General features: G+C 45.8%; 1 protein-coding gene across 5 annotated transcripts in view; it reads right to left on the minus strand.

Moving 5' to 3' along the window:
- Positions 1–485: 485 nt before the first annotated feature.
- The window catches only part of VEZF1 (vascular endothelial zinc finger 1), a 73,425-nt gene continuing 54,974 nt past the window's right edge, over positions 486–18,936 (minus strand). For 3 of the 5 annotated variants that reach the window (XM_063954798.1, XM_063954794.1, XM_063954797.1), the window contains exons 4-7: positions 16,370–16,556; positions 3,740–3,790; positions 3,265–3,369; positions 486–3,090 (exon numbers count right to left, since the gene is read on the minus strand). In XM_063954798.1, coding sequence (XP_063810868.1) covers positions 2,660–3,090; positions 3,265–3,369; positions 3,740–3,790; positions 16,370–16,556 — 774 coding nt within the window. In that variant the 3' untranslated portion in view covers positions 486–2,659. The remainder of the gene's footprint in view (positions 3,091–3,264; positions 3,370–3,739; positions 3,791–16,369; positions 16,557–18,936) is intronic. The other 2 variants (XM_063954795.1, XM_063954796.1) reach the window with 2 other exon arrangements.

An 18,936-nucleotide genomic window follows, 5' to 3' on the forward strand; every position in this document is an offset into this window, starting at 1 on the left:
ACTGTGATGCTTTAAACCAATCTCTCAAAATGGCACCTGCACATGTTCAGTAGAGATCTCGGGGACCATCTTGGGATAGAGAATGAAGCCTCCCTGGAGAACATGAAGACTGGGTATGCACAGTAGCACACTCCTCTCTCAACATGCTGTGGCATACAGATATCAAACACACCTCTGTCAAATTGTAAATCTTATACATTATATGTATATGCAGGGTTTGTCAACTGGCAGCATGTACAGTGATTTTAGGTAATCAAAGCATAGCTAAATGATCGTTATAGTGACTCAATCTCTCAAACATTAATTCTGCATCAAAGGCTTACATTTTCAACTACAGGTAATGGTCATGTCATGATTTGCAATCATGATGATTATTATCAACAGTTTTACACAGACAAATTTGTGAAAGCAAATGTTTACTTGGGCATTAAATATAGCATTGCTTATGTTTATTTTGAACAAACCCACAAAGATGACCAATAAGAGAATTTGCTCTACATTTCTTGTTTATTGAGACCAACTAATTAAAAAGGCACAAACATGGGGCATGTTTACAGACATTATAACAAACATATACATTAAGTGTAGGAATGTGGCTGCTTTCTGCTAACCAGAAAGTACCTAAGCTTTTGTATATACAAAAGATGTACAATTTTATGTCCTACAATACAGAAAAAAAAAAAACCAGTTATAAAATTATTTTTTACACTGAATTCTATTTTATTGTATATATCAAGCCCCTACACTCTGTATGTTTCTATCCAGACACTTCTCATTAAAGAAGCTTGTCCCCTTACGTTAAAGCAGGCCACTTTTTCTACTGCAATGGCTGAATAGGCCTTTAGAATACTTGTTATAAGTTCATATGATACCATTATCTGCCAAAATAATTTGTCCAGCAGAAAACAGGTTGAAATGTATAAATAAAAATTACTCTGATAGGAGAAAACTTTTTTGATGTAGAGAATTTTTTTATTTTTTTTAAATATATCGCTAAACATAATGTCTGGAAAAGTCTGTAACACATTGCTTATAAAATGTGCTAGCCATTATCTACAGCAATTAAAGATTCAATGCTTATCTAAAAACAAAGAAGAGTTTAGGTCACATGATTCTCTAAAAAGCAGGGATTTTGTAATCATTTGGTTTACTACAATACAGTTAACATTTGGGATGATTAAACTCAAAATTAATAACACATACATGTAAGCACAGCAATGGATAGGGTGTGTGTGGTTAAGTGTATGATCTGACCAATAAGCAAGTGCTATTGGGGGACAGGCCAAAACAGGCAAAGTCCCACTGTCACTAAAAGAATACTAGCAAGAACGAGGATTTGAATATAAAAAAATGCTAACATATTTACACAATAAACAGTTTTCTACAGCACACAATTAATAACATCATAAAGAAAAAACACACAAAAAGGAAGAAAACAAAAACACAAAACCACATATGAATAATCTTTATATAATCTTGGCTTGGCTTGCTGGGCTCACTACCTAATTAGTGGTTAGAAAACAAACTGTATACAATTTTAATTAAAAAACAAACATCTCCTACAACTTTTCTGTCCCATCAGAAAGTCCAAAATGGGTTAGCGCATTCAGATCCTCCTTGTGCTTCTACACCCGTTAAGTGAAACATTGTTTTAAATTTTTCTTGAAAAATCTTCCTTTTGTTCAATTTCATGCTGGTTATAATATGCTTTTCTGCATTTCTTAGCTACACGTCAATAATCAAGACAAAACTTGTAATAAGGCTTCAACAGAGAAGTAGACATCCGAGGGTAATTGACGTGACCACTAATTTGAAAAACATTTTTATCTTTCCATGGTGTGACACATTTTCCAAGATTCTTGTTGGACAAACGTATAATTTGACAAAAATTAGAAATGAGAATACTCCCTTTCTTGCTGTGAAATGAAAAATATTTACATTCAAAATGCTGAGGAGTCAAGAATCAAAAGTGGGACAAGTAATCAAAGAACTTGAGAATTTCTTTTTGAAATTTCATTTTAGCCTGTGTCACTAATATGTATTCGCTCAATGTGAGAGCGACTTAAGTTACATGTGCTTTCCAGATAAATATTGGAAACTTCCATTTTCCTATGGAATACTGCTTACAAACCTCCATTGCTGAGAAATGCGGATTCTTAGGAACACACATTACTGTGTTCTACAGGTTTAATTTACTTGGAATATTGCCACTTAAGAAGCACAGAGGAGCATCTGTCCTTGCATCTGTTATAGTAGTGATTCAAAAATAAAATAAAAAAAATAAAAAAGAGGGGAGGGGAAGTATCGAAATGTGTTGGATTACAACAAAGACATCTCTTGCTAGTGTTATTTAAAAACAGGAATAATTTGGGTAAAATACGAAAAAAATTTTTTTTTTTTTCAATTCTGTCGCAAACAGTCTTCTAGTCTATATGCAGTCTTCATTTTTATGTCCCATCCCCCCTTTCTTCAGTGGGTGTGGTCCAGGTCACTAGTGATGAGGCCGACTAATTACCAATGAAATTAATCAGAAGTTCAGTCTGCAGCACATTTTATATGCCTCCTTGGTAAATCATAATGTAAGTTGCCTGTAGAGAACTATTGAACAAGCATACTTTGAATACTGTTGTGAATACATACTTTTTTCATTTCAACTTCTTTACCAAGGTGGTGTAGATGGTAGAGCTTGGGATAAGAATGGCATACTCTCCACTGGTCTCATTGCTATATTTAATGGGGCTGCTAAAGTCATTGATGTTGGCAGATTCATAGGGCTCGTTATAGTGACTGGATGTGCTATATTCACTGGAGAAGTAACAGAGGTAGGCAGATTGACTGAAGATGTTAAGGACAAAGGTGAAGTCATTGAAATTGGTGTTGTTATGGTCACTGGGTGCCCCAAGTTCATGGGAGAAGTGATGTTAACAGGACTTGAGACATTCACTGGACTTCTCATGCTCATGGCTGCTGCCACTGTTACTGGGTTTGTTAGGGTCCCCGATGCTGCCATAGTGGATGTAATATTGAAAGGAGAAGTAAGAGTCACAGACGTCTGAGCTACAGTAGAAGTTTGGCACATGTTGCTTGTGTCTAAAAGAGGTAAAGAAAAGAAAAAGAAAAAAGTTATTAACAACTGCATCTAAGACATAAATATTGCAAAATACTGCATTAAGTAGATTGAGCAAGAGTCAGAATAGAGTCAGAATAGCATGATGTTTATACATACAATAAAAAAAGTAATCCTACGGTAGTAACAAATATTACATTGCAATGTAGATGGCTTCTGAATCAGCTGGTATGAAGACATAAAATCACCTATTGAAAAGGTCCTGTGATTCTGATCCACAGCACAAAAGAGTGAGTCTGGGGCTGAAATAAAAGAGGAATAGTAATATATTAAAGTCCCAAAATTACATTTAAAATAGTCAAGTAATACTAACTTTGTAAAATAAGAGTTAACCAGCAATAAACCTATAAATAAACCTATATTTTCACATATATGGGAAACTGTAACTGTATGTTGGGATGCTGCTGGATGTCCGATTACAAACTGCATATGATCGATGTAATAATTGAGGGTGGTCTGTCCCATCTCTGATATACATAGCACACTTGGTAAAATATGATGGAACTGAAATGTCAGTATAAGCCACCACTGTAATCAAGGCACAAGACTAGTATAAAAGTCTTACTGTCTCTTACAGTGATTGTTTGCATCTTAACGTAAACACTCATATACCTTCATATTTGATTCTACAATGAAGTGGAGTTTGAAGTTCGTGAAGTTGTCCTAAAAGTAAAATGATAAAAAAGGTGAATACTACATTTGGCTAGAAAACCACAATAATCACTAAAGTTATTATTCTTTTATTACATTTAAAATGATAGATCGACCTTTGACATATTGATGACCAACATGAAAAGAAAATGATCAATGGCAGCATATCTATGGCTGTGGTGTAGCATCAACTACATGGAACACCACACAGCTGTGTATGTTTCCTCTGTCCAAATTGGCTTCAGATGCTCAAATCAAGAAAAAAAAAAAAAATCACCCAGCAATAACCACTTAACGGACTAATATTTTTTTTTACTTAAAGTATGTTCAATACACAATTTGCTTTAAAAAAGAAAAAATAAGAATTTACTTACCGATAATTCTATTTCTCATAGTCCGTAGTGGATGCTGGGGACTCCAAAAGGACCATGGGGAATAGCGGCTCCACAGGAGACTGGGCACAAAAGTAAAAAGCTTTAGGACTACCTGGTGTGCACTGGCTCCTCCCCCTATGACCCTCCTCCAAGCCTCAGTTAGGATACTGTGCCCGGACGAGCGTACACAATAAGGAAGGATTTTGAATCCCGGGTAAGACTCATACCAGCCACACCAATCACACCGTACAACTTGTGATCTGAACCCAGTTAACAGCATGATAACAGAAGGAGCCTCTGAAAAGATGGCTCACAACAACAATAACCCGATTTTTGTAACAATAACTATGTACAAGTAATGCAGACAATCCGCACTTGGGATGGGCGCCCAGCATCCACTACGGACTATGAGAAATAGAATTATCGGTAAGAAAATTCTTATTTTCTCTAACGTCCTAGTGGATGCTGGGGACTCCGAAAGGACCATGGGGATTATACCAAAGCTCCCAAACGGGCGGGAGAGTGCGGATGACTCTGCAGCACCGAATGAGAGAACTCCAGGTCCTCCTCAGCCAGGGTATCAAATTTGTAGAATTTAGCAAACGTGTTTGCCCCTGACCAAGTAGCTGCTCGGCAAAGTTGTAAAGCCGAGACCCCTCGGGCAGCCGCCCAAGATGAGCCCACTTTCCGTGTGGAATGGGCTTTTACAGATTTTGGCTGTGGCAGGCCTGCCACAGAATGTGCAAGCTGAATTGTACTACAAATCCAACGAGCAATCGTCTGCTTAGAAGCAGGAGCACCCAGCTTGTTGGGTGCATACAGGATAAACAGCGAATCAGATTTTCTGACTCCAGCCGTCCTGGAAACATATATTTTCAGGGCCCTGACTACGTCCAGCAACTTGGAATCCTTCAAGTCCCTAGTAGCCGCAGGCACCACAATAGGCTGGTTTAAGTGAAAAGCTGAAACCACCTTAGGGAGAAATTGAGGACGAGTCCTCAATTCTGCCCTGTCCGTATGAAAAATTAGGTAAGGGCTTTTATAGGATAAAGCCGCCAATTCTGAGACACGCCTGGCTGAAGGGTAGGGATGACTTCATCCGGAATGCCTTTTTCCTTCAGGATCCGGCGTTCAACCGCCATGCCGTCAAACGCAGCCGCGGTAAGTCTTGGAACAGACATGGTCCCTGCTGGAGCAGGTCCTTTCTTAGAGGTAGAGGCCACGGGTCTTCCGTGAGCATCTCTTGAATTTCCGGGTACCAAGTCCTTCTTGGCCAATCCGGAGCCACGAGTATAGTCTTTACTCCTCTCCTTCTTATGATTCTCAGTACTTTTGGTATGAGAGGAAGAGGAGGGAACACATACACTGACTGGTACACCCACGGTGTTACCAGAGCGTCCACAGCTATTGCCTGAGGGTCCCTTGACCTGGCGCAATATCTGTCCAGTCTTTTGTTGAGGCGGGACGCCATCATGTCCACCTTTGGTTTTTCCCAACGGTTCACAATCATGTGGAAGACTTCTGGGTGAAGTCCCCACTCCCCCGGGTGAAGATCGTGTCTGCTGAGGAAGTCTGCTTCCCAGTTGTCCACTCCCGGAATGAACACTGCTGACAGTGCTATCACATGATTCTCCGCCCAGCGAAGAATCCTTGCCACCTTCCATCATTGCCCTCCTGCTTCTTGTGCCGCCCTGTCTGTTTACGTGGGCGACTGCCGTGATGTTGTCCGACTGGATCAACACCGGCTGACCCTGAAGCAGAGGTCTTGCCTGACTTAGGGCATTGTAAATGGCCCTTAGTTCCAGGATATTTATGTGAAGTGACGTTTCCATGCTTGACCACAAGCCCTGGAAATTTCTTCCCTGTGTGACTGCTCCCCAGCCTCTCAGGCTGGCATCCGTGGTCACCAGGACCCAATCCTGAATGCCGAATCTGCGGCCCTCTAGGAGATGAGCACTCTGTAACCACCACAGGAGAGACACCCTTGTCCTTGGAGACAGGGTTATCCGCTGATGCATTTGAAGATGCGATCCGGACCATTTGTCCAGCAGATCCCACTGAAAAGTTCTTGCGTGGAATCTGCCGAATGGAATCGCTTCGTAAGAAGCCACCATCTTTCCCAGGACCCTTGTGCATTGATGTACTGACACTTGGCCTGGTCTTAGGAGGTTCCTGACTAGGTCGGATAACTCCTTGGCTTTCTCCTCCGGGAGAAACACCTTTTTCTGTACTGTGCCCAGAATCATCCCTAGGAACAGCAGACGTGTCGTCGGAATCAGCTGCGATTTTGGAATATTTAGAATCCATCCGTGCTGTCGTAGTACTACTTGAGATAGTGCTACTCCGACCTCTAACTGTTCTCTGGACCTTGCCCTTATCAGGAGATCGTCCAAGTAAGGGATAATTAAGACGCCTTTTCTTCGAAGAAGAATCATCATTTCGGCCATTACCTTGGTAAAGACCCGGGGTGCCGTGGACAATCCAAACGGCAGCGTCTGAAACTGATAGTGACAGTTCTGTACCACAAACCTGAGGTACCCTTGGTGAGAAGGGCAAATTGGGACATGGAGGTAAGCATCCTTGATGTCCAGAGACACCATATAGTCCCCTTCTTCCAGGTTCGCTATCACTGCTCTGAGTGACTCCATCTTGAACTTGAACCTTTTTATGTAAGTGTTCAAGGATTTTAGATTTAAAATGGGTCTCACCGAGCCGTCCGGCTTCGGTACCACAAACAGCGTGGAATAATACCCCTTTCCCTGTTGTAGGAGGGGTACCTTGATTATCACCTGCTGGGAATACAGCTTGTGAATGGCTTCCAATACCGCCTCCCTGTCGGGGGGAGACGTTGGTAAAGCAGACTTCAGGAACCGGCGAGGGGGAGACGTCTCGAATTCCAATTTGTACCCCTGAGATACTACCTGCAGGATCCAGGGGTCCACTTGCGAGTGAGCCCACTGCGCGCTGAAATTCTTGAGACGGGCCCCCACCGTGCCTGAGTCCGCTTGTAAGGCCCCAGCGTCATGCTGAGGACTTGGCAGAAGCGGGGGAGGGCTTCTGTTCGTGGGAAGAGGCTGTCTGCTGCAGTCTTTTTCCCCTTCCTCTGCCCCGGGGCAGATATGAGTGGCCTTTTGCCCGCTTGCCCTTATGGGGACGAAAGGACTGAGCCTGAAAAGACGGTATCTTTTTCTGCTGCGAGGTGACTTGGGGTAAAAAGGTGGATTTTCCAGCCGTTGCCGTGGCCACCAGGTCCGATAGACCGACCCCAAATAACTCCTCCCCTTTATACGGCAATACTTCCATATGCCGTTTGGAATCCGCATCCCCTGACCACTGTCGCGTCCATAATCCTCTTCTGGCAGAAATGGACATCGCACTTACTCTTGATGCCAGAGTGCAAATATCCCTCTGTGCATCTCGCATATATAGAAATGCATCCTTTAAATGCTCTATAGTCAATAATATATTGTCCCTGTCCAGGGTATCAATATTTTCAGTCAGGGAATCCGACCAAGCCACCCCAGCACTGCACATCCAGGCTGAGGCGATTGCTGGTCGCAGTATAATACCAGTATGTGTGTATATACTTTTAAGGATATTTTCCAGCTTCCTATCAGCTGGTTCCTTGAGGGCGGCCGTATCTGGGGACGGTAACGCCACTTGTTTTGATAAGCGTGTGAGCGCCTTATCTACGCTAGGGGGTGTTTCCCAACGCGCCCTAACCTCTGGCGGGAAAGGGTATAATGCCAATAACTTTTTAGAAATTAGCAGTTTTTTATCGGGGGAAAACCACGCTTCATCACACACCTCATTTAATTCATCTGATTCGGGAAAAACTACGGGTAGTTTTTTCACACCCCACATAATACCCTTTTTTGTGGTACTTGTAGTATCAGAAATGTTCAAAACCTCCTTCATTGCCGTGATCATGTAACGTGTGGCCCTACTGGAAAATACGTTTGTTTCCTCACCGTCGACACTGGAGTCAGTGTCCGTATCGACCTGAGGTAACGGGCGTTTTAGAGCCCCTGACGGTGTTTGAGACGCCTGTACAGGTATTAACTGATTTGCCGGCTGTCTCATGTCGTCAACAGTCTTTTGTAAAGTGCTGACACTATCACGTAATTCTTTCCATAAGACCATCCAGTCAGGTGTCGACTCCCTAGGGGGTGACATCACTAACACAGGCAATTGCTCCGCCTCCACACCATTTTCCTCCTCATACATGTCGACACAACGTACCGACACACAGCACACACACAGGGAATGCTCTGATAGAGGACAGGACCCCACTAGCCCTTTGGGGAGACAGAGGGAGAGTTTGCCAGCACACACCAGAGCGCTATATATATACAGGGATAACCTTATATAAGTGTTTTTCCCTAATATAGCTGCTGTATATATTTATATGCCAATTTAGTGCCCCCCCCTCTCGTTTTACCCTGTTTCTGTAGTGCAGGACTGCAGGGGAGAGTCAGGGAGCCTTCCTCCAACGGAGCTGTGAGGAAAAAATGGCGCCAGTGTGCTGAGGAGATAGGCTCCGCCCCTTTTTCGGCGGCCTTTCTCCCGCTTTTTTATGTAAAAATTGGCAGGGGTTAAATACATCCATATAGCCCAGGAGCTATATGTGATGTATTTTTTGCCAAAAAAGGTGTTTTTTTTGCGTCTCAGGGCGCCCCCCCCCCCAGCGCCCTGCACCCTCAGTGACCGGAGTGTGAAGTGTGCTGAGAGCAATGGCGCACAGCTGCAGTGCTGTGCGCTACCTTATTGAAGACAGGACGTCTTCTGCCGCCGATTTTCCGGACCTCTTCCGTCTTCTGGCTCTGTAAGGGGGACGGCGGCGCGGCTCTGGGACCCATCCATGGCTGGGCCTGTGATCGTCCCTCTGGAGCTAATGTCCAGTAGCCTAAGAAGCCCAATCCACTCTGCACGCAGGTGAGTTCGCTTCTTCTCCCCTTAGTCCCTCGGTGCAGTGAGCCTGTTGCCAGCAGGTCTCACTGAAAATAAAAAACCTACTTTAAACTTTTACACTAAGCAGCTCAGGAGAGCCCCTTAGCCTGCACCCGTCTCGTTCGGGCACAAAAATCTAACTGAGGCTTGGAGGAGGGTCATAGGGGGAGGAGCCAGTGCACACCAGGTAGTCCTAAAGCTTTTTACTTTTGTGCCCAGTCTCCTGCGGAGCCGCTATTCCCCATGGTCCTTTCGGAGTCCCCAGCATCCACTAGGACGTTAGAGAAATAATAATAAAAAAAAGATAAAACACATGTAAACAACTATCGATGGTTGGAATATCACGGCTTCGTTTATCCGGCATGATCCTTTTCTGTAGCCTCCGGAGCTCCTTAGGGAAGGTGAGGGCTGTTTATTTTCTCATTTTTCAAGCGGCTGCTAGTGTATGCAGCCACTGGGTAGGTGGGCGCTGCTGGTCTGACCGATCAGCAGCAATCGTCAGCATGATAGGCACTGCGGGGGAAGGGAACAAGGAAGCTGAGGAAACGGAGGTCCGAGTGTGGCAACTGCAGGAAGATTCTCTTCCTGCAGCCACACAGTGAGCTTTGTGACAGATCGCATCAGATGCGACCATGCCATGGAAAACCCAGCCTGGTGTGGTCGCATCTGATGCGACCATGCCAGGCAAATGGTTAATGCCCTAATGCAGAGGGTATGACTTACAACTCAAGTTATGTATAAAGCCATTATGGTTGCCCTAATGTAACTGGTTCCTCAGACTACCCTACCTATTACACCAAGAGTAAACAACCTCCCCCATACCTACCATCCAAAATTTAAAAATGAGTTGATAGTAACAGGATAATGTACATGTACTGTATATAACAAGGGTTTGTGGAGACTTCATTTAGAAGAGCAGTCAGCTCGCTGAAAATGTATTTTCTTTTTTTTATTATTTACTGTACATTAAAAACAGTAAGTATGAAAAAAACACAGGGAAGGCAGTTTGACCAGTTATTGCTGAAGGATCAGCTCTTAAGAATGATCAACACCAGCTCACAGATAGACCATCACTGGTACCTTCAGATATGTATATGGGGATTCTCCAGCAGGTGTTATTTATTAACCAACGTTTGCAAACTGGAATCAGCACAACTTAATAAGAACAGACTCTACAACAGTGGAATGGTTATAATAAGAATTTACTCACCGGTAATTCTATTTCTCGTAGTCCGTAGTGGATGCTGGGTACTCCGTAAGGACCATGGGGAATAGACGGGCTCCGCAGGAGACTGGGCACTCTAAAAGAAAGATTAGGTACTATCTGGTGTGCACTGGCTCCTCCCTCTATGCCCCTCCTCCAGACCTCAGTTAGGGAAACTGTGCCCGGAAAAGCTGACACTACAAGGAAAGGATTTGGAATACAGGGTAAGACTCATACCAGCCACACCAATCACACCGTACAACTCGTGATAACCATACCCAGTTAACAGTATGAATAACAACTGAGCCTCACTGAACAGATGGCTCATAACAATAACCGTTTAGTTAAGCAATAACTATATACAAGTATTGCAGACAATCCGCACTTGGGACGGGCTCCCAGCATCCACTACGGACTACGAGAAATAGGATTACCGGTGAGTAAATTCTTATTTTCTCTGACGTCCTAGTGGATGCTGGGTACTCCGTAAGGACCATGGGGATTATACCAAAGCTCCCAAACGGGCGGGAGAGTGCGGATGACTCTGCAGCAACGAATGAGCAAACTCAAGGTCCTCCTCAGCCAGGGTATCAAACTTGTAGAATTTTGCAAACTTGTTTGATCCCGACCAGGTAGCAGCTCGGCAAAGTTGTAAAGCCGAGACCCCTCGGGCAGCCGCCCAAGAAGAGCCCACCTTCCGCGTGGAATGGGCTTTGACTGATTTAGGATGCGGCAGTCCAGCCGCAGAATGTGCAAGTTGAATCGTGCAACAGATCCAGCGAGCAATAGTCTGCTTAGAAGCAGGAGCACCCAGCATGTTGGGTGCATGCAGGATAAACAGCGAGTCAGTTTTTCTGACTCTAGCCGTCCTGGAAACATAGATTTTCAGGGCCCGGACTACGTCCAGCAACTTGGAAGCCTCCAAGTCCCGAGTAGCCGCAGGCACCACAATAGGTTGGTTCAAATGAAAACGCCGATACCACCTTAGGGAGAAATTGGGGGCGAGTCCTCAATTCTGCCCTTTCCATATGGAAGATCAGATAGGAGCTTTTACATGACAAAGCCGCCAATTCTGACACACGCCTAGCCGAAGCCAAGGCCAAAAGCATGACCACTTTCCACGTGAGATATCTGTAGGAAGTGCAGAAATCGACCCAGCTGAAATTCTTCTGTTGGGGCCTTCATAGCCTCACACCAAGCAACATATTTTCGCCATATGCGGTGATAATGTTTTGCTGTCACATCCTTCCTAGCTTTTATCAGCGTAGGAATGACTTCAACCGGAATGCCCTTTTCCATCAGGATCCGACGTTCAACCGCCATGCCGTCAAACGCAGCCGCGTTAAGTCTTGGAACAGACAGGGCCCCTGCTGTAGCAGGTGCTGTCTGAGAGGCAGAGGCCAAGGGTCCTCTGAGATCATTTCTTGTAGTTCCGGGTACCAAGTCCTTCTTGGCCAATCGGACACGACGAGTATAGTTCTTACTCCTCTCTTTCTTATTATCCTCAGTACCTTTGGTATGAGAGGAAGAGGAGGGAACACATAAACCGACTGGTACACCCACGGTGTCACTAGAGCGTCCACTGCTGTCGCCTGAGGGTCCCTTGACCTGGCGCAATATCTTTTTAGCTTTTTGTTGAGGTGGGACGCCATCATGTCCACCTGTGGCCTTTCCCAACGATTTACAATCAGCTGGAAGACTTCTGGATGAAGTCCCCACTCTCCCGGGTGGGGGTCGTGCCTGCTGAGGAAGTCTGCTTCCCAGTTGTCCACTCCCGGAATGAACACTGCTGACAGTGCTATCACGTGATTTTCCGCCCATCGGAGAATCCTTGTGGCTTCTGCCATCGCCATCCTGCTTCTTGTGCCGCCCTGTCGGTTTACATGGGGCGACCGCCGTGATGTTGTCTGACTGAATCAGCACCGGCTGGTTTTGAAGCAGGGGTCTTGCCTGACTTAGGGCATTGTAAATGGCCCTTAGTTCCAGAATATTTATGTGTAGGGAAGCTTCCTGACTCGACCATTGTCCTTGGAAGTTTCTTCCCTGAGTGACTGCCCCCCAACCTCGGAGGCTTGCATCCGTGGTCACCAGGACCCAGTCCTGTATGCCGAATCTGCGGCCCTCGAGTAGATGAGCACTCTGCAGCCACCACAGCAGAGACACCCTGGCCCTCGGGGACAGGGTGATCAGCCGATGCATCTGAAGATGCGATCCGGACCACTTGTCTAACAGATCCCACTGAAAGATCCGTGCATGGAATCTGCCGAATGGAATTGCCTCGTAAGAAGCTACCATCTTTCCCAGGACTCGCGTGCAGTGATGCACCGACACCTGTTTTGGTTTTAGGAGGTCTCTGACCAGAGATGACAACTCCTTGGCCTTCTCCTCCGGGAGAAACACCTTCTTCTGTTCTGTGTCCAGAATCATCCCCAGGAACAGCAGACGCGTCGTAGGAACCAGCTGCGACTTCGGGATATTCAGAATACAGCCGTGCTGTTGTAGCACTTCCTGAGATAGTGCTACACCGACCAACAACTGCTCCCTGAACCTCGCCTTTATAAGGAGATCGTCCAAGTACGGGATAATTATAACTCCCTTCTTTCGAAGGAGTATCATCATTTCGGCCATTACTTTGGTAAATACCCTCGGTGCCGTGGACAGACCAAACGGCAACGTCTGGAATTGGTAATGGCAGTCCTGTACCACAAAACGGAGGTACACCTGGTGAGGTGGGTAAATGGGGACATGTAGGTAAGCATCCTTGATGTCCAGTGATACCATGTAATCCCCCTCTTCCAGGCTTGCAATAACCGCCCTGAGCGATTCCATTTTGAACTTGAACTTCCTTATATAAATGTTCAAGGATTTCAAATTTAGAATGGGTCTCACCGAACCGTCTGGTTTCGGTACCGCAAACATTGTGGAATAGTAACCCCGTCCCTGTTGAAGGAGGGGAACTTTGATTATCACCTGCTGGAGGTACAGCTTGTGAATTGCCGCCAGTACTACCTCCCTGTCCTGGGGAGTAGCTGGCAAGGCTGATTTGAGGTAACGGCGAGGAGGAGACGTTTCGAATTCCAGCTTGTATCCCTGAGATACCACTTGTAGAACCCAGAGATCCACCTGTGAGCGAACCCACTGGTTGCTGAAGTTCCGGAGACGGGCCCCCACCGCACCTGGCTCCACCAGTGGAGCCCCAGCGTCATGCGGTGGATTTAGTGGTAGCAGGGGAGGATTTTTGTTCTTGGGAACTGGCTGTATGGTGCAGCTTTTTCGCTCTACCCCTGCCTCTGGGCAGAAAGGACGCGCCTTTAACCCGCTTGCCTTTCTGGGGCCGAAAGGACTGTACCTGATAATACGGTGCTTTCTTAGGCTGTGAGGGAACCTGAGGTAAAAATGTCGACTTCCCAGCTGTTGCTGTGGAAACGAGGTCCGAGAGACCATCCCCAAACAATTCCTCACCCTTGTAAGGCATCACCTGTCCACTGCCGAGTCCATAATACTCTCCTGGCAGAAATGGACATTGCATTAATTCTAGATGCCAGCCGGCAAATATCCCTCTGTGCATCTCTCATATATAAGACGACGTCTTTAATATGCTCTATGGTTAGCAAAATCGTATCCCTGTCGAGGGTATCAATATTTTCTGACAGGGTATCGGACCAAGCTGCTGCAGCACTACACATCCAAGCTGAAGCAATTGCATGTCTCAGTATAGTACCTGAGTGTGTATATACAGACTTCAGGATAGCCTCTTGCTTTCTATCCGCAGGCTCCTTTAAGGCGGCCGTATCCTGAGACGGCAGTGCCACCTTTTTTGATAAGCGTGTGAGGGCCTTATCCACCCTCGGGGATGTCTCCCAACGTAACCTGTCCTCTGGCAGGAAAGGGTACGCCATCAGTAACTTTTTAGAAATCACTAGTTTCTTATCGGGGGAAGCCCACGCTTCTTCACACACTTCATTCAACTCATCTGATGGGGGAAAAACCACCGGTTGCTTTTTCTCCCCAAACATAATACCCTTTTTAGTGGTACCTGGGTTAATGTCAGAAATGTGCAACACATTTTTCATTGCCGTAATCATGCAACGGATGGCTCTAGTGGAATGTACATTAGTCTCGTCCTCGTCGACACTGGAGTCAGACTCTGTGTCGACATCTGTGTCTGCCATCTGAGGTAGCGGGCGTTTTTGAGCCCCTGATGGCCTTTGAGATGCCTGGACAGGCACTGGCTGAGAAGCCGGCTGTCCCACAGCTGTTATGTCATCGAACCTTTTATGCAAGGAGTTGACACGGTGTAAAACCTTCCACATATCCATCCACTCTGGTGTCGACCCCGCAGGGGGTGACATCACACTTATCGGCACCTGCTCCGCCTCCACATAAGCCTCCTCATCAAACATGTCGACACAGCCGTACCGACACACCGCACACACACAGGGAATGCTCTGACTGAGGACAGGACCCCAACAAAGTCCTTTGGGGAGACAGAGAGAGTATGCCAGCACACACCACAGCGCTATATAATCAGGGATTTACACTAACACAAAATGATTTTTCCCTATAGCTGCTTTACATATACAGTTTGCGCCTAAATTTAGTGCCCCCTCTCTTTTTTTACCCTTTGAGCCTGGAAACTGCAGGGGAGAGCCTGGGGAGCTGTCTTCCAGCGGAGCTGTTAAGAGAAAATGGCGCCAGTGTGCTGAGGGAGATAGCCCCGCCCCCTTCTCGGCAGACTTCTCCCGCTCTTATATTTATATTATGGCGGGGGATTTTTGCACATATATAGTTTTTTGACTATATTATGTGCTGTTTGCCAATATAAGGTACTCTAATTGCAGCCCAGGGCGCCCCCCCCCCCAACGCCCTGCACCCATCAGTGACCGGAGTATGTGGTGTGCATAGGGAGCAATGGCGCACAGCTGCAGTGCTGTGCGCTACCTTAATGAAGACTGGAGTCTTCAGCCGCCGATTTCCAGGATGTTCTTCTTGCTTCTGGCTCTGCAAGGGGGACGGCGGCGCGGCTCCGGGACCGAACGACCGAGGCTGGGCCTGTGTTCGATCCCTCTGGAGCTAATGGTGTCCAGTAGCCTAGAAGCCCAAGCTAGCTGCAAGCAGGTAGGTTCGCTTCTCTCCCCTAAGTCCCTGGTAGCAGTGAGTCTGTTGCCAGCAGATCTCACTGAAAATAAAAAACCTAACAAATACTTTCTTTACTAGAAGCTCAGGAGAGCCCCTAGTGTGCAACCAGCTCGAGCCAGGCACAGATTCTAACTGAGGTCTGGAGGAGGGGCATAGAGGGAGGAGCCAGTGCACACCAGATAGTACCTAATCTTTCTTTTAGAGTGCCCAGTCTCCTGCGGAGCCCGTCTATTCCCCATGGTCCTTACGGAGTACCCAGCATCCACTAGGGCGTCAGAGAAATATCTATCTATATCTATCTATATCTATATATATCTCTATATCCAACTAACTTAATTTTTATCTAGATTTAATTATTTATTTATGCATACAATATGCAATTATTATTTTTTTTTAATTACTTTTACTATGAATGGATTTGCATTTATTAAGTTGTTACATCTTTAACAGCATTCTTACTAGAGTTTGTATTCTTTACATAAATATATACAGTAATAGCAAATCATATAAGGACTCAGCTAAGTGTGGAATACAATCTTTTTTTAAGGAATCTAAACTAATTGGCATCTATTAGAGCTATTTAATTACTGCTCTGATCAGGGGCCCATTAGCTGCGGCACTTACAAACAGCACTTTTCCATTTGTGCCCATTAGTTTAGCCGCTTTATGCAGATAAACCCTGACAAATTGGGCAGGATAATTTTAGGCACCCAAAACAATTGAATTGCAACAATGTGCACCCATTAATTACTGCACCTTAAAAAAACAATTGAATACCACCTAAACAGTGCAAAAAATATGACATCAGTGACTTGGGCAATGCTAATCATGCAACTACTTTACAACCTATGTAGGTAGGTGTAAAATCTCCAATATATAAGTATATCAGATGGTATTAAATCGAAAAATATCAGAAATATTTACCTTGAAACTTTTTACCTTGCTTACACGTATTGCAGTTAATACTTTGACTTTGGCCATGTGTCTTTAGATGACTGGTGATGTAGGCGGCACTAAGAAGTTTGCCACAGATATTACAAGACACCTTCCCCTCGTGGCGCACCATATGTGTCCTCAGCCTGTCTTTCGTGGCAAAGGCAGCAGTACACGTCTAGAAGAGAAAACAAAAATACTCACAAATCTATAAACAAAAAAGACAGGCACTTTGAATTATTAGAGGGTTCTTGAGGAATTCTAAAAACCACCACTACTCCTGTAGAACCAAAGCCTTACTTGGACAGCCAATCGGGATATTCCAACAAGACCAAATCATTTAAGATGTGTTTCAGCATGGTCAAAATCCTAACCGCTTTATAAAAAGATAAAGCTATAACAAGTGTCTGAACACATTTTTTTTGATAATTTGAGTAAAGCTTTTTTACAATTTATTTTTTATTATTTTCATTATGGAGATCAACAAAGGGGACTGGTGTTCACATACAAAGGAACTAGTTCTGGTGACACAGTGCAGACAGTTTGTTGGTCTACTGGTGTGTACTGACTTTCCTGAGTTCTGTCAACAGTTGTGGAAGCTCAAGACAGTGACCTTAGAGCACAGGTTCTCAAACTTGGTCCTCAGGACCCCACACGGTTCATGTTTTGCAGGTCACCTGCAGAATTTAAAAATGTGACAGTTGGTGATGCACAGTGCAGCTGCCGGGTGACATGGAAAACATGAACTGTGTGGGGTCCTGAGGAACGAGTTTGAGAACCTCTGCCTTAGAGTATTTAGGGGTATATGCAATTGCGGTCGAATTCGCGGCAATTATCGCCGTTTTTTAATTCGACCAAATTCGCCAGGTGAATCCCGGCAGGTGCCTGCCGGGATTCACCATATTCAATGAAAAACGGATTCGCCAGAATCGCGGGCGAAAATCGGCCGATTTGGCGGATTTTGCCGCGATTTAAAAAAACGGGGAAAAAAAATGGCGTGGGGTCCCCCCTCCAAAGCATAACCAGCCTCGGGCTCTTTGAGCTGGTCCTGGTTCTAAAAATGCAGGGGAAAAATTGGCCAGGGATCCCCCGTATTTTTAACACCAGCATCGGGCTCCACTAGCTGGACAGATAATGCCACAGCCGGGGGTCACTTTTATGCCGTGCCCTGCGGCCGTGGCATCAAAAATCCAACTAGTCACCCCTGGCCGGGGTACCCTGGGGGAGTGGGGACCCCTTCAATCAAGGGGTCCCCCCCCCCAGCCACCCAAGGGCCAGGGGTGAAGCCCGAGGCTGTCCCCCCCCATCCAATGGGCTGCGGATGGGAGGGCTGATAGCCTTTGTGATAAAAAAAAGATATTGTTTTTTCCATTAGTACTACAAGTCCCAGCAAGCCTCCCCCGCAAGCTGGTACTTGGAGAACCACAAGTACCAGCATGCGGGAGAAAAACGGGCCCGCTGGTACCTGTAGTACTACTGGGAAAAAAATACCCAAATAAAAACAGGACACACACACCTTGATAGTAAAACTTTATTTCATACACCGACACACACATACTTACCTATGTTGACACGCCGACTGCCACGGTCTCCGACGATCCGAGGGTACCTGTGAAAAAATGGTACTCACCTTCCAGCGTCCAGAGGTACATCCAGGTCCAGGGTATAATCCACGTACTTGGCAAAACAAAAAAACGAACACGATCCACCGGACTAATGAAAGGGGTCCAATGTTTTCACATTAGACTCCTTTCCCCGAATGCCGGGACATCACGTGACTCCTGTCACTGATGTCCCTTCAGCCAATCAGGAAGCGCTACTTCCGTGGCGCTCACCTGATTGGCTGAGCGCCGTCTGTACTCTGACAGCGCCTCGCAAAGCCGCTCCATTACTTTCAATGGTGGGAACTTTGCGGTAGCGGTGGGGTCACCCGCCGGTCAGCCGCTGACCGGCGGGTGACCTCACCGCTAGCCGCTAAGTTCCCACCATTGAATATAATGGAGGGAGCTGTGCGATGCGCTGTCTGAGTTCAGACAGCGATCAGCCAATCAGGTGAGCGCAACGAAGTTGCGCTTGGCTTAGAGACCTGTCAGTGACAGCTGTCACTGACAGGTCTCATTCGTGGAAAGGTGTCCCATGTGTCAGCATGGGACCCCTTTCAGTCCGTTATGGAGCGGGTATTTGCGTTTTATTTTTTTGCCAAGTACGTGGATTTATCTCTGGACCCTGGTTGAGGTGAGTATTTTGAACTTTTCTTTACAGGTATCCGTGGATTCTACATGGAGAAGAGGACCGATGTCGGCGTGTGAACATAGGTAAGTATGTGTGTGTCGGTAGTGTGAAATAAAGTTTTACTGTCGACGGTGTGTGTGTCCTGTTTTTATTTGGGTATTTTTTTCCCAGTAGTACTACAGGTACCAGCGGGCCCGTTTTTCTCCCGCATGCTGGTACTTGTGGTTCTCCAAGTACCAGCTTGCGGGGGAGGCTTGCTGGGACTTGTAGTACTAATGGAAAAAACAATATCTTTTTTTTATCACAAAGGCTATCAGCCCTCCCAT

The sequence above is a fragment of the Pseudophryne corroboree genome, chromosome 2, assembly GCF_028390025.1.
Source record: "Pseudophryne corroboree isolate aPseCor3 chromosome 2, aPseCor3.hap2, whole genome shotgun sequence".
Lineage (NCBI taxonomy): Eukaryota > Metazoa > Chordata > Amphibia > Anura > Myobatrachidae > Pseudophryne > Pseudophryne corroboree.